At 44.0% G+C, this 16100-nt stretch overlaps 1 protein-coding gene across 9 annotated transcripts in view; it reads left to right on the top strand.

Moving 5' to 3' along the window:
• Nucleotides 1–16100, top strand: part of PRRC2B (proline rich coiled-coil 2B) — a 187126-nt gene that overhangs the window by 76062 nt on the left and 94964 nt on the right. For all 9 annotated transcript variants that reach the window (XR_005743619.1, XR_005743620.1, XM_040324610.1 and 6 more), the window contains exons 11-12: nt 6571–6766; nt 9972–10299. Coding sequence is in view for 7 of the 9 variants with exons in the window: in XM_040324610.1 (XP_040180544.1) it covers nt 6571–6766; nt 9972–10299 (524 nt within the window). In the remaining 2 variants the exon portion in view is untranslated. The remainder of the gene's footprint in view (nt 1–6570; nt 6767–9971; nt 10300–16100) is intronic.

Raw genomic sequence — 16100 nt, 5'->3', positions numbered from 1 at the left:
GAGACAAAAGGTTCTCACCCGTCAGTTTTCTTCTTTCTAGGAGAGTTATCCTCCCACTTGCCTCTTGCTGTATGGTCCTGTGGGCTCCCTCTCCCCCTTCCGTGCTCAGGGAGAGCCTGTACTGCCTGGGAGTGCAGCCCATTTTTTTCTTGCAGATGAGCGGTTGCTGTGGTGCCGCATCGCGGGACGGCAGCGGTGCAAGGCTGAGCAGCCGTCATTGTTCTGGTGGCCGAGGAGAGTCCTGTGCAGTTTACAGGAAGAGGCAGCACTTCTGGGTTGGGCGCGCAGTGTCATTTCCGGCTGCAAGCGCAGGGGGAGAGAGCAGGTTCACCTGTTGTATTCTTAAACTTCCGCTTCAGCGTGCCAGCGTTTTTTTTAAAATCCCGGAACCGACTTCTTGGCAAACCACGTGACTGCAGTGCACTCTATGGAGGAAAATGCAGCAGTTAAGGGGGCAAGCCAAAGCACCAGCAAGGCCAAGGTAAGGGGCCGTGTCCTTTTTGTTACTCCTGGGGCCGTTTTCTCCTGTGGTTTTTTTTTTTTTTTTTTTCTTCTCCTCCCCCCCCACCCCACCCCCCCTCTCTAGTGAGAGCTCTCCCTGAGCATGTGTATTATAGTGGTTAGTTGGTTAGCACTTCTGCCTAGCAGTAGGGGACTTCACAAAAGGTGGTGGTTATGGCTTGCTTGGGCACAATGAAGTAAGAAGTTTTTCTTTCCTCGTGCACCTGAGTGTTTTACTTGTGCTGTGCAGCAGCCTTTTTTAGCGTGGTCCTTTTTGTTTGTTTGGGCCAAAAGCTCTGTTCAACCAGTCAAGAGTCTGTCTGCAAAGAAAAATTTAAGCTAAGTTTGGACTAAATCCCTTTGTACAGATTACATCTCAGATTTAGTAAGTTGTTATCCAGTTCTGGTGATTTGGTTACAACCATTAAGGATGAGCTCCACGCTACATTTCAAGCCTTAGGTCAAACCTAATAGAAGGACTAGGTCCCTCAGGGGAACCTAGGGCTCCGCAGCCATCGTCAGAATCCCAAGGGGGTTTCCTAATACTGGCGGGGGTCCGATCTCCCCAGGATACTTCCCAAGAACCTGCTTCCCTCACTCCAGATGGAAAGATTCTGAGGAGGAGGAGGAGGAAAGTGAGGCAGATGCTGCCTCTAAGTACAGATCTCACTAGAAGAGGTTGGACTTTTGAAAGTAATGCATACTACCTTGGGGATGGAGAAGGAAACGGAGCTCTCCCTGCCTGTACGCAGGTCTGGGAGACTCAAAAGGCCGTACTTTTCCGGTCCATTCAATAATCATAGACTTAATAAAAAAAGAATAGCTAGAACCAGAGAAGAAGCTGTTGTGTGTTTTTTTTTTTCTCGGGTCACAAGAGAAGATTCCCATTTAAGGAAAACTGACTCTATCTGGAACAAGGTTCCAAAACTGGATTCCGCTTTCTCACAGGTCTCGAAGTCAACTGACCTCGCCTTTGAAGATATGGGCACACTAAAGAAGCCCATGGATAAGAGGATGGACCTGCTTCTTAAAAGAGCCTGGCAATCAGTGATGAACAATCTGAAGCCAGCAATGGCAACAACATGCGTTGCTAGAAATTTAGAACACTGGATTAACCAGATGAAGGCCCATGTTACTGCAGATTTCCCAAAACAGGACTTCTTTTACAACTTTATCTGCAACAGTATCATATATTGCGGATGCCTCTGCAGAATCTATAGGCTTGTCAGCCAGGTCCACAGCATTATCTAACTCTGCTCATGGCTTATGGCTAAAAGCCTGGCCTAGGGACGCCGCATCAAAAAAAACAGCTATGTAGCATTCCCTTTGCAGAGCCATTTGGCTCTGAACTAGAATCCATTCTTGACCGAACAGCTGACAAAAATAAGTTTCCTGCCAAGAAGAAGCGGGTGCAGACCCGTAAGCGTTTTTTTTTTTTGTTTTTTGGCCTTAAGAAGGACAACAAAGAAAAACACGGGAGAAAAAAGAAATCGTGGTCTTTCCAGAAGCCCAACAGTAGGAGTGGAGTGCTCTTCAATACTCCTGCGACTTCCGGAAAGCCGCAGTGACTCCTCCCTCTAGGTCGGGGGAAGACTCCAGGAGTTTCTTACACAGTGGAGAGGCATTACATCAAACCAGTTTATTGTAAACATGCTTTCCCAGGGATATGTGATTGAATTCACGGAAGAACCTCCAAAAAGGAAACCAGCCAAGGCTCTCACCATGAAGTCACTAATCCAGGAACTGGAATGCCAGAGAGTCATTGTTCCGGTTCCCATAGGGGAGTTATTTCAGGGTTTCTACTCGCACGTATTCCTCATTTAGAAACCCTCAGGAAAGTTCTGTCTCATCATAAATCTCAAGATTCTAAATCGATCAGTAGAGTACAGAAGATTTTGGATGGATTCCATTTTCTCAGTAAAAAATCTCCTGAACCAAGGGTGCTACATGGCCTCAATAGATTTACAGGATACCTACCTCCACATAGCCTTAGATGCCAGGTCCCAGAATGATCTGAGGTTGGCAATCAAAGTAGGGAAGAAGGTGGCACACCTGCAGTTCAGAGCACTCCCATTTGGCCTGTCGTTGTCCTCAAGAGTGTTCACAATGTTAATGGCCGAAGCGTTGGCACCTTTGCGTCTAGAAGGAATCTCGGTGATTCCTTATCTGGACGACCTGCTGTTTTTCGCTCAAACCAGAGAAATGCTTCAGAAAAACTTGGTCAGAGCTCGTGCTCACCTAGAATCCTAAACCTCCAAAAGCACAGTTGGCCACAAATTTCGATTTAGTATTAGTCTTAAGGCTACAATGGCATTTTGGTCAACTAAAATCTCCAGTACATTTTAGATAAATATATGAAGGACTTGAGTCTAAGGTCCCCGAACCAAAGAGTCAAGAAGGGAATGGGGGGCCAATAGGACTATTAGCGGTACCAATAAACAATTACAGAAGGAAATAAGAAAAAAATTAAAAAGTCATAATTTTTATTGAAAGACATATACAGACAGTTAGCGGTTCCCAACGAGAACTGTTGCAACCCCCTACCCATCGTTATGTCTTCCCACTTTGGGGACCTCAACTTTGGCGCTGCTGGACGGTTGTCACATTTTTATCCTGTAACTGTCTGTATATGTCTTTCAATAAAAATTATGACTTTTTAATTTTTTTCTTATTTCCTTCTGTAATTGTTTATTGGTACCGCTAATAGTCCTATTGGCCCCCCATTCCCTTCTTGACTCTTTGGTTCGAGGACCTTAGACTCAAGTCCTTCATATATTGATCTTAAGGATGAAGGTACCCCTCATTATAATATTAATAAAATTTACCCTTGAGGCTTCTTTCCACATTTTAGATAAAATCATTTTAGTCCCCAAGTCTCCTGGGACAGCACTGCCAGCGTACTCTAAAGTTGGAAAGAAATCACTGCCAGCCCTTTCTCATACACAGCTCCTCCTGTGTCACTCTCATTGTAAATCAAAGTCTCTAAAAATAGCTTTGTTCTTGCATGGACCTGGTCACATGACTGCTCTCCTCTGACATTTCATGGATGGTCATGTGACCGCTCTCCTCCAATCTAAAGCAACACTCTGAGGAGGAGAGCGACTGACAAAGGAGCAATTGAGGTATTTAGAAGCTTCAGTTTACAATGAGTGACACAGGAGGAGCGGTGTAGGAAAAAGGCTGGCAGTGATTTTTTTTCCTAACCTTGGACTTTGCTAGCAGTGCTGTCCAAGGGCCAGGAGAGGCCGGCCGGCTGGCTTGACCAGCCCCCCAATGTGTGGCATCCAGGCTGGACTGCCCGATCCCCGCCCCCTTTTGAAAAAAAAAAATTTAGGCGTATAACGTGCATGCACAGTTATGTATGCTGATAAATACAGTAGTTTGAGTGTTTTTTTTTTTTTTTTAAAGCCAGCAGCTACAAATACTGCAGCTGCTGACTTTAAAAAAAAAAAAAAATGGACACTTGCCTGTCCAGCTTACCCGCTATGTTGGCAGCTGAGGCCGAGCAGTCGCTCGACTGCCCCCGCCGCTGGCCTCGGTGAGGGAATCCGCAAGTGAAGCGCTTCACTGCTTGGTTCCCTACCGCACATGTGCGAGTAGCGCGGCTCTCCTGGGACCAGTGTATTTCCCAGGAGACATCGGAGGGCAGTGGCGTGCCATGGGAGTCTATGCCTGGAAGTGAGTGCAAATATACAGGTATCTGTACCCCCCTTAAAGGTGCCAAATGTGACACCGGGAGGGGGGTTTCTAAAAAGCGGAAGTTCCATTTTTGGGTGGAACTCCGCTTTAACGAAAATGGATTTGATTTTTGTCAGTTAATGCTGTACTTTTTAGTTTCATTTTCATCTCATTATGACAAACGTTTTCGTTGACTAAATTAACACGGCTTGGGTCATAATATAAATCCAAAAAGAGGATACAACGGTAATCCTTATCACTCCCTTCTGGCCCAAGAGGGCTTAGTTTTCATCCCTTCTACAGATGCAACTCGAACCGTATTGGCAACTTGCGTTGAGACTAGACCTGCTGATACAAGGTCCCCTGCTTCACCAGGGCATAGAAAAACTAAAACTCACAGCTTGGCTTTTGAGGAGAAAGGGATTTTCTAATGGGTTGGTTGCTACCCTCCTATCTAGCAGAAAGCGTGTTACCAGAGCAATTTATTTCTAAAGTCTGGAAGGTTTTCAACTCCTGGTGCACAGCATCCAGTAGATCCTTAAAGATCCTTAAGATGGATTTCTTCTATCCTGGAGTTCCGGCAAGAAGGAGCGGACAAGGGCCTAGCTGTCAGTACCCTCAAAGTTCAAGTTGCCACACTGGGGTTATTTTTGGAAAAATCCATCTCATCAGAACCCCTTGTGATCAGATTATATTTAAAGCCCTCACCTGGTCCTGACCGGTAGTGAGTAGAAGCTGTCCAAAGTGGGACTTGGGAACCTTTTGAACCCATTAATTTTTTTTTTTTAGTGGCTATAACGAACGCTCCAAGAATTGGTGAGCTGCAAGCCTTGTCAATCAGGGAGCCATTTTTTTTCTAGACCGAATTGTTCTGATGTCCTAATTTTCTTGCCAAAGGTCGCTTCGGTCCAAAATCGAGCTCGGGAGATGATTCTTCCTACGTTTTACTCTAATCATCGGGTAAGAAGGAAAAAAAATTCCATACCTTGTATGTTAAGAGCAGTCTTAATTTACCTGAAAGCCACTAAGGACTTTAGGCGTTCAGACGCATTGTTTAATTTACTGGTAGTAAAAAAGGAAGACAAGCTACCAAAGGAACCATAGCCAGATGGTTGAGAATGGCTATCCTAGAGGCCTGTTTCCTTACAGGCCAGGAGAGTCCAGTTGATATTCGGGCTTATTCTCAAGAGCTTTGGCGGTGAATTGGGTAAAAAAAATCTGGGGCCACCCCCGGAACAAATCTGTAAGGCAGCTACATGGACGAGTCTGATGACCTTTCCCCTTCATTATATGTTGGACCTCCTGACGGCTGGGGGACCAGGCTTTGGAAAGGAAAGTCTTACAGGCTGTTTTCCCACCCTAAATGGGGTAAGTCTTGATTATCCTCTCGGGTGCTGTCCTGAATGACGTTTTGGGAAAATTCAAGTTGGACTTACCGGTAACTTGTTTTCCAATAGTCTTTTAGGACAGCAGTAACCCGCCCTTTTATTCTGTTGCTGTAATACTATGTAGCTGTCTCTTTTTTGTTTTGCAGCCAGGGCTGGAGGTTCTCTAGAAACAACTGGTGGAAGCAACAAGGAGGCCTGATATTAAAAAAATAATTAATGAGGTGTTTCCTGTGGGAGGAGGAGCCATGATCTCTCGGGTGCTGCCCTGAAAGACTATTGGAAAGCCAGTTACCGGTAAGTCTAACTTGAATTTTTGAGTTGTCCCCAGAAAAGTATTTAGAGGGAAAATCTTCCAATGGGGACACTAGTTCTGGGAGGCCCCAAGGAATTCCCTTAATTTGCAGGGATTATATCAAATTTCTTGTTTTAGCTATGTGACAGAAAGGGAAGGTACATTTCCCCAATGGAACACAGATGGCAGAAAATAAACTTACTCTATCCACAAAGGGGGAAAAACCAAAAAGTTTTGTCCTTGGTTCTTCTTAAAGCCTGAACTGTGAATTGTACAAATCCATTTAGTTTCCTATTTTTTCACATGTCGCACAAGGCGGACCTGCAGCCAAAACCTTTGTGCGTCTTGGATCAAACCTTGGTTTTATTTCTATCTCATTACTGGAAAAAAATTGTGCTCAACTCCTAATGCTTATTTGCCAGACAAATGGTAATATTATATCTCACCAGTGGGTACAAGAGTGTGAAAACTTGATTTATTTTTCACTCTCCATGTCTCGACACATTTAATCATGAGGAAGTGAATAGAATCCTCCCCAGTGGAGACATGGCAGTAAGAACATGATGCAGTCTCCTTCCCTCTTCTCCTCCCTTTTTTTTTTTCTACCTGGTATTGGATTTTACAACTTTATTTCTAACATCTTTTTCCAACAATGTTAATGTATATAAATGTAGCTATTTGCTAGTGGCTAATATTTCTTTTTGGTTTCAGGAATGGCTGGGAGTGTAGAAGGCCGCACCAAGTTACCTTTAACTCCACCGACAGTGCTGAAACAAAGCACCCAGCTGAGGATGGGAAGGTGTGGAATGACACTGGGATGCACAATCGTCCCGCAAGAAGAGTCCCAGAGCCTGTACAGCAAGCTCCCCGCAAGCCAAACAGTCGGCCTGCAGTGGCAGAACACCAGGTACCACCTTTGCAGTCATAATGTATACAGGGGACCGATCCTGCTTTAGTTTCTCACCATGAGTGTTTTTTTTTTTTGGGGGGTGTTTTTTGAGAACCTGTCACCCTGGTTAGTCAGTGGCATAGTCTTCGAAGACTAACTTTAGCCATTTAAAAAAAACGAATGGAGAGTAAAAACCATGAGGTTTAATTTTGTTTCTATTTGGTGAGTTCCTCTCGTTCATGTTCAGTGGCTGGATGTCATGAGAAGAGGAAGTTACATAGTTAGGTTGAAAAAAAGACCAATCCATCCAGTTCAAAAAACAAAATTGCAATCCTATTCACACAATCCTATACCCACAGTTGATCCAGAGGAAGGCAAAAAAAAAAAAAGCAAAGCTTGATCCAATTTGCTGCAGCAGGGGAAACATTTCTTTGTGATCCCCCAAGAGACAATCTGATATTCCCTGGATCAACTTTACCTATAGATATTTGTAGAATGTTACACCCCCAGGAGCTGTTGGTGAATATGGTTCTCTCCCACCCTGCACCGCCAGACACATTCATTTTCCACTCTCTCTCTGGAGACAACAAGCAGTCCTTGCAAGTTTTTTATTTTAGGGTGATGGGGTTGTTATTGGATGCCCATTTGATCAGCAAAGAAACTCTTCGGCGACTCCACTATATACAAACTTTTCCTCTTCTACCTTCGGCACAGACTTGCTTGTAGCACTACATCTCCCAGGACCAGCTATCGCTGATACAATGGTCTGACAAGAGCATTATCAGACCATAGCAAATGCCCTTTTCAGGCCGGGCCCGCAGGCCCCTTTTAGTAGTGCAGCAAAAAGGTCTTTGCCGCTAGCTGTCCTTTACCTGTGGTTACTGCTCTCGGTCTTGTCAGGATCCCTTTGTGTGTCATGAGAAATGGTCCCTTCTGCACCCGAGCCCAGGCCGGAGTTCACTCACCACCCAGACTGGGGAGTTACTCGTAAAGGCCTCAAACAGTTTAACGATCCATCTTCCACCTGAACGCCACCCTACCCCACCCCACCTGGGCTGACCCTGAGTATTTTAGGGCGCCTTCCCCCTGCCAACCCATCTGTTGGGGGTTAGTCAGGACACTCCAGCTAGTTCCTCGACCCCTCGCAACTGCTTCTGGAATCTTCTACAAGTTTCCAGCTAGGAGGGGGAGTCAGCAGAGATGCTGCGGAGTCGTCCAGCCTGCCTGAGTCACTCACCTGACCCAGATTAACACATCCAAGTCTGACAATTAACCTAACAAAAAAAAAATTACTTGGTACTCTAGCCACGCTAGGAGATACTACATTAGTATCCAGTTATATTATGTACATTTAAGAAAGAATGCAGGGCTTTTTTAGCGCAATCTGCTGAGCTGGACAGAACCAGCATTTAAAGGAGTCTATTCTGCATTTTTCACAGCTCTTACTGTGAAGAAGCCTTTCTGTATTTGGAAATGAAATATTTTCCTTTAGAGTTAAAGAGGTGCCGCTTGTAATCTGTGATGACCTTAAAATTATTCAACACCAATTCAATTATTTGGTCCACTTATGTATTATACATGTTGGTCATAATCCCCCCCCATCTTTTTTTTTTTTTTTAGCGAGAATAAATTCAGTTCCTTTAATCTTTCCGCATAGCTGAGCTCCTTCATGCCTCTTATCAGTTTGGTTGCCCTTCTCTGCACTCTCTCTGCACTTTCTCCAGTTCCCACTGGTTGGAACTGGTGCCAAAAACGAAACTGCATATTCCAGATGAGGTCTTACTAATGATTTGTACAGGGGAAAAATATGTCTCTGGAGTTCACACCTCTCAATACAAGAGAGGATTTTGCTCGCTTTGGAAGCTGCAGCTTGGCATTACATGCTATTATTGAGCTTATGATCTACCAAAATCCCCAGAAATCCCCAGATCCTTAACTATTCCCCCAGTTGTACTCCCCCTAGCATGCATATTCTTAGCCCCCACGTGCATAACTTTACATTTTATAAACTTGAAATTTCATTTGCAGATATCTCAATTCACCCGTGAGGTGCGGGAGCCTCCCACATTTCAGGGTCGGCTCCTGGACACCTGCAAGTGCTGCCTTCTATCTTGGCTGCCGGGCTGATCCTGGATGGGCCCCTGGTTCACAATGAAACTGTAAACAAAAACTATAGACAGTATATGATTGATGTAGGATACAAATGCCCTGGGTAACCTCTATCACCGCTACACCAATGAAAAAATGTGAAATAAACTACAGCTGCTGCTTGGTGAATGAATATTTAAACTGAAAAAACTTAACCTAAATAGGTGTAAGAAAATTGCAGCGCTAATTAATATAATAAATAAATAAACAATAACATATAAACTCAATAACACCACGTGACAAGTTGATATAAAGTCTATAAAAAATTGAACAAATTCGATGAGAAAATTCCTTATTCTGTGAACCTTCCACCTCACCACCGGGCTGTGATGACTCCCCTCTGAAAAACGCACTCACCAGACGGATTTGCCTTTCACTCTAGTGTTAGGCTAAATAACTTGTGTATGATCCCACAAATGGATAAACAAATCTCAGCTGGACCACCGTGATAATCTCTCAATGTACATGAAAACATAAGAAATGCTCCAATAGTGTAAAATTGTACCACCAGTTTAATTCAAAATCACAGCCACACTTCATTCATTAAACTCACATGTAAAAAATTAAAACGTCAGCTTCAAACAAATCACAGTAAACATCAGTGTTTAGTAGGCTCTGCAGTGCTAGGCGGTCACGGCGGACCTGAGGTGTGTGCTCAGTTGGTATAGGCTCACCACACTCCAGATTCTCTGCTCCCAGTAGTGGCAAGTTGTCTAAACAGCAGCTGCGTCTCCAGTCTGTGAAGTTAGTAAAACTGTAGCCACGTTCCCGACATGTTTTGCAGTAAATGCTTTGTCATGGGATTGGCTACTGAGCTCCCACCCACTTCCTTTATAGATTCGGGATGACCAATTATGTGTTAGACCGTGGTAATATCTATACTATTTACAGTGACGGCAAAAGAATTATGCAAGCCGTTTGTGATTTTTGTTTTCTCTGAAAATGCTGTTTGCCTGGCTGTGAGCAATGACCAATTCAATATTTCTTGGTACAGGATTCCTTTTAAAAAGCAGTGTTGACTTGATTTTGTGAGCTTGTCAGTTTACACCCCTGTATGTTTTTTTTATTTTCTTAGAAGCCTGCACCTTCTGCACTACTGCGACAACCATCTGTGGAGGAGAAGGAAGAGAAGGTACCTCCTAGGCAGAAGTTTGTACAGTCTGAGATATCTGAGGCAGTTGAGCGCGCTCGCAAGAGACGGGAGGAGGAAGAACGCCGCGCTCGAGAAGAGAGGCTCGCTGCCTGCGCAGCGAAACTTAAACAGCTGGATCAGAAGACAAAGCAAGCCTCAAAATCTGGGAGTGAGACCCCAAGGCGGTTGGAAAACAAGGAGAATGAAGATCCCAGGTCTCCTGTCTCAGACCGGAGCAGCACTCAGGAAAGTTCGCAGAATTTCCGAAGAGGTACGACCTGCATGTGAAGATTGCTTGAGATCAGTAGAAACCACCTATTTACAGGGACAGGATATCAGTCAGGGGTGGTATATGTTTGAGTGCCCTTCCTTCTCCTATTGTGATTTCTTCTCCCCCCCCTCCACATAATGCTGCATTTCATCGATCTGCTTTTATAATGGGTTTTTCTTTTCCTAGTTCAGTTGTCTCTTCACATTCATTACTTTTAGGTTTAATCAACCGACACTTAAAACTAAACTCCAGACAATCCACTAAATTAAAATAGTCATGATCAAGGTTATGAATTGTCTTAACCTGTCAAAAAATTTGCAAAGCTGATCAGCCAGATACCCTTTTGTGCAGTCTAACGGGTCGGTGACATTGCCTTTACCCCTGCCAAAAAAACACTTCAATTTGGTTACTGACCTGCCCCAGGCCTGCTTGGGGGAGTATAGAGGAGCATTGACTCCCTGATGAGGTCATCGCTGTGCTCTGTCCTCTTTAGCATTTTTCCAATGTAGACTGTTCATTCTTTTTTTTTTTTTTTTTTTTTTTTTTCTACTTTGAGGGACACAGGAAATCTTTCACCTTCAGGTTATACTGCAGCGTAGAGAATGATTGGACACTGAAAAACTAAGCCGGACCAGGACAATACCTCCTACTACCAGCATGCCTCTGTTTTTGCTAGTGTCCTAGAATAATGGACATCTTTTCTTTTGATCTCTGCAGTGTGGAAGAGTAACCCAACTTTTGCTAGCTGCATTTTATTTATTTTTTTCTTATCCTCCAATTTTCTTGTTCTTCACTTAAGTCTTTTCTCTAGAAAGCTGTTAGTGCTTGCCTTTTGAGCTGCTACTATCTGGCGTGACCATCTTTAGTCTTGAATTTGGAATGTCGTGTCCGGACCTCACTGGACCTTGCAGGGCTAGCTTGGATGAAATCTTTGGGTGCTCCCCAGATTAAAAGTTGGCTATAGAATGGTTTTCCGGTCCAATGCCACTGGTATTGCCTCAGAGCTTGTCCTGCCTCTTAAACTCGCTTTCTGAGTAATTCACTCAGACCTGACACAGTTTTCCAAATGTTTCTTCCATGAAAGAGGTGCCGATATCCACTGGGAGGCGTGTTGCCTATATGTGCTTTGTGCTCTTTCCTGCCATACCACATTGAGAACATGTTCATGCTGCTGCCAAGCCATGTGCAGCCTCCATCCTCCAAGTTTCTATAGCCCATACCTGATGCTCATCTGCCATCAGTTCCATGAGTTTTGGGACTATCTGAGGCCTTGCTTTATACCCTGAGCCTTAAGTTGCTTTATCACCACACTGTCACATGTCTGATTCTTGGCATGGGGGGGGGGCAGTCTCGTTGGAACAGGTGGGCTCTTCCTACACTCTTAACAGATCCAGGACTGCTTGCATGGTGATGTCTGCTGACTGGAGTCCTATTGACTTGGTCTCCTAGAGGCTATTCATTCTTTAGTCCACTTTAACTCTGTTGGGTGTGGCCAATTTCTCTGACCTTTTTGGCTCATGTTTTTACTACAGTCACACAAGACTTTGTGATTCAAATCAACCTGGTTAATTGTTTACTGCAGAGGCCACTTGTTTCCCTGTGCCTTCTCCCTCAGATTCTCTGAACTACCTGCAGCCTTTGCACCTTCCAAGCCCTTAGCCACTGAGACTGCACACTACCCTGAAACTAAAGGATCAGCCTGTTGATTTTACCATTGTAGTTTAGTCTTGGGTCCTTTAGAGTCAATTAGGCTCAAAGACTTCCTATTGCACCTGCTGTTCCAGCTCCCTGCGGAGATTAAAAGCTCCCTGACGAGCCCCCCACACACTTATTGGCTTTGTATTCACTTGGGGAAAATTTTGTAGAAAAGTGGTCTACCCCCACTGTGGTTCCTTCAGTGTCCTGCCTTAACAAACGACTGCCACCACTGCTAGAGGATGCACCCAACGGACAAGCGGTCGGGAAGGGAAGGTTTCCCTAGAACTGCCCTCACTAGCAGACCCTGCTCTACATCCCATCCTGGCTTTGACTTTTACAGTGCCAAACTATGGCTGACTTGTAAAATGCCTTAAAGGGTCTTTCTGCTGCTTTGCTTGATACCCTGCTTGTAAAACGCATGCACCAAATGGCTGCAACGTTAAAAGAGAAGTATAGGTTTTCTTTTTTGGCTAATCCATATTTGCCTTGGTGGTCGCAGCATCAGACCGATGCTGCAGCTGTTCCCCCAGTGTCTCTTCACTGAGAACCGAGCCACGAACACTGCGATGGCTCAGTTCTCACTCCTCCCCAAGCTCTTCGCTGAAAATGGGTCACAGGAATGCAAAATGAATTGCACTCCTGTGACCCAGAGGAGAAGCCAAGCCTAAAAAGCTCAGTCTGGACTTCTCCTTTAAACATCAGTTATGATGATTTGCTGAAAACTTCCTGGCTTATCTGTTGCATGAATCTTCTGTCAGTATACATGTAAAGGATGCTTTGGTTAAAGTTCTGGGTAGTGAAAAATGCACCCAATAAAAACCTAATCCACGTGGCTTTTGAGGAAGGTCTCCACCCTTGATACTATTGACAAGAGTGCGACCAGTGAATAGAGCATCCATCTTCCCTAGCAGAAGCAGCTTAAGGAACAGACGTCCTCTGTTAAATGTTCCTCTTTTCTAAATTCCCTCTGTCTCCACTCCACAAATGACAGGAAAAAACACCAAACAGCCATGTTTCAGGGGCTCAGCATTCCCCCTTCATCGGGGCTTTAAAATAAACTAGGTGTCAAATTCTAATCCATACCAGGAGGTTAAGCTTTAAAAAGGTGTCTATTAGTAGCAGAGCAGGACCTTTTTAAACATTTTAGCGTCCTGGTTTTGAGTGTGTGTGTGTGTGTGTGTTGTTTTTTTTTTTTTTTTCCAGGAGATTTTCTCTGGGTCTAAATGACATCTAGTTTACTTTAATCACAGGCGAAGGGGGAGTGCTGAAACGCTTTGGCTACTTGTTACTTTTTTATTCGTGGTATCTCCACTTTGATATCTAAGAGGTTTTATTTGGACCCCTCTTTAGTTGAAATTTAGGTTTCCTCAGCCAACAGCGCCTGAACCCAGGACAGTGGTCCCTACACCTCTGTCCAGGGAGGGTGTCCCAAATGTAGATCTTCAGGTTCATTATCAAAGTGTACAGGTTTGTCCCCAGACAGAGGGACAGAAGCAGTGGCAGCCTGTTAGGTCTTTTGGAGTTCAGCTTTAACTGCAGCAACTGGTTAGCCCCTGTTAATGATACCTACCACTTAAGTTTTTTTTTTTTCCTCTCTTCAACCAATTGTGGGCAACGTCAATCTCATTTCAGCAATGAGCGGGCTCCAAGCTAAGGAAATCTACAGCTGGGAGGCATAAGCTTGAAATCTTCAGATCAATTTTGGTGTTCATAGGTCACAGTATTACAGAAGGGGATTAAAAAACTGTATTGTTTATCATGTCAAATACTTTAAATGGAGAAGATTTTGATCTCGCATATGTGTGACAAAACTGTATAACATACTTTAGTAAAAGATGCAAATGCATTTCAGCATCACCTTGAACACACATAATCTGATAATAAAATAAGGGCATCTGTCCAAGGGTGTTTTTTTTTATATGCACTGCATTTGGTAATTGCAGCATTAAATGCATCTCTTAGGGACTTTTTGAAGGACACAGAAGGAAGCCAAGTATAACTTCCTTCTTTATTTTTATAGCATTCTTTGCTGGCCTTGATGCAACTTAAAATGGTGCGTCCTCATAGGGTTAAATAGAAAACCATATTCTGCTGTTCTTGCTGAGTGCAAGATACAGCTAAGGCCACTTGTTTTTTATATATTTATGGACACAAATTCTTATGCTGCATAAACTGTCATGTGTCTCGACAAAGACAACAACAACGTATATCTAGAAGTGGTTGTAGCGTAGATTTGGTCAGGGTATAAAATTTGCAAAATGCAGTTTCACGTACCCTTTGAAACTGAGCGTTATTTCTTCATAAGCTGCCCTATAGAGGGGGATTGTATTGTAACATTGTTTTCACATTTTGTGAAACATTTTTTGTTCCCTGTTCTACTTTATTAGAGTGGTTGTAAACCCAAATGACAAAAATGGGGGGGGGGGGACCTGCAAGATAAAGGCATAATGAGCTAGTATGCGTAGCATAATGGCTAATTATGTATTACTTTCCTCAGATCGAAGCCCCCATAGCGGCCCTAGTCTCCCCCTTCGGCCGCCGACATCTCTCCCGGAGTGACTTGGCTCCGGCGCTTTGATTTGCCAGAGCTGCAATGACTTTACTCCTGCGCTTGCACCAGCAACGGCACATAGGTGCAATCTCTTTAGTTTGCCCCAGTGCGCATGTGCCGATGGCTTACTAGCCCATTAGGAATTACTTGCCTTAGAGTAGAGCGAAGCCCCTGCAGCGACCCCCCCCCCCCCCCCCCCCTCCGGCGGTGGCATCTCCCTCTGGGGTTATTTCTGGGTATTGCGGCTCCGACGCTGTGATTGGCCGGAGCCGCGATTAAGTCACTCCTGTGCATGCATGCGGGAGCCGCCGGTAACGGCACATGGACTGAAGCAACGTCACATAGGTGCAATTGCTTAATTTCCTTTAGTGCGCATGTGCCAATGACATCGTCACATACAGGGAATATCTCCTAAACCGTGCAGGTTTAGGAGATCTCCTGGATAGCTACAGGCAAGCCTTAATATAGGCTTACCTGTAGCATTAAGGGTTTACAACCACTTTAATCTTTGTGCACCCTATCCTCTGACATTTTAGTTATCCAACAGACATTTGTGGTTCCTACATTTCACAAGCAGAGTAATAAAACTGCTCTCGGAATTACCTGCTACCAAGCATAGAGGGAGGCAAAGGGCACACATCCACCACCTTAGTCCCCTACCCTCACATCTTATGACTGGTTGTTGGCTACCATTTCTCAGCCTTTTAAAACAAAGTGTGCAAGTGAATGCTGGTGTGCAGGAAACCCTGCTTACAACTAAAGCTTGTGTGTCCCAAAATGGTCTGGACAGAATTTAACTTGAAAGGTGAAAGTTCACACACATGGTTTTGCACTAATCCTGTTCCAATCCTGTGTGACTACAATGAAACCCTCCTTTGTGCTGTCTTGGAAAATGACCCGGGCAAACTTTTGAATGAATGTTTTATATTTTTAAAGAATTACAGCTCTTTTCAACCAGTTGTGATTTTTAAAAATCCCTGCAATACTGCACAACTTCTTCTAGATATAACCGCAGTTTGCTGATTGGGCAGTGAAAAAGTAGCAGCACATAAAGTCATTACTCTGCACTCTCCACCTGTCAGTGTGATCATGTTTATACTGACAATGCACTGCAGCGCTGGCTTGACTTGCTGTGGTCCTCGCTTTGTCAGCCTTAGCCCTGCTGTGAAGGAGGTTGAAAGAGGCTGTTCTGAATACACAATTACATTTCTAATCTGATTGCATGTATTTATTTATTTTGACAGCAGAGATGCATTCATTTTAGTTGTTTCCTAAATATCTACCTGCAATTTAACTTCCAATAGTTTTATCCTAATTTTAGGCAGATATGTTGCCGGCTAGGTAGAGCAGGTTATCGTTGGGGAGCTCGTCCATGATCCTTGCTGTGTAAGCTTTAACAAAGCTCTTGTTAAATTTGGAATCAAACTTTGCTGCTCTATTTAGAAGTTTTGTCAGACTGTTTTTTTATAAAATTTTATTCTGTTGTGTTTTACACTGCTGCTAACTGTGTATTTATGTGTTCATCATCAAGCTGTGCAATATTATAATTTTG

The sequence above is a fragment of the Rana temporaria genome, chromosome 9, assembly GCF_905171775.1.
Source record: "Rana temporaria chromosome 9, aRanTem1.1, whole genome shotgun sequence".
NCBI lineage: Eukaryota > Metazoa > Chordata > Amphibia > Anura > Ranidae > Rana > Rana temporaria.
The sequence above is the reverse complement of the archived record's forward strand: the minus strand, read 5'-3'. Positions and strand labels throughout refer to the sequence as shown.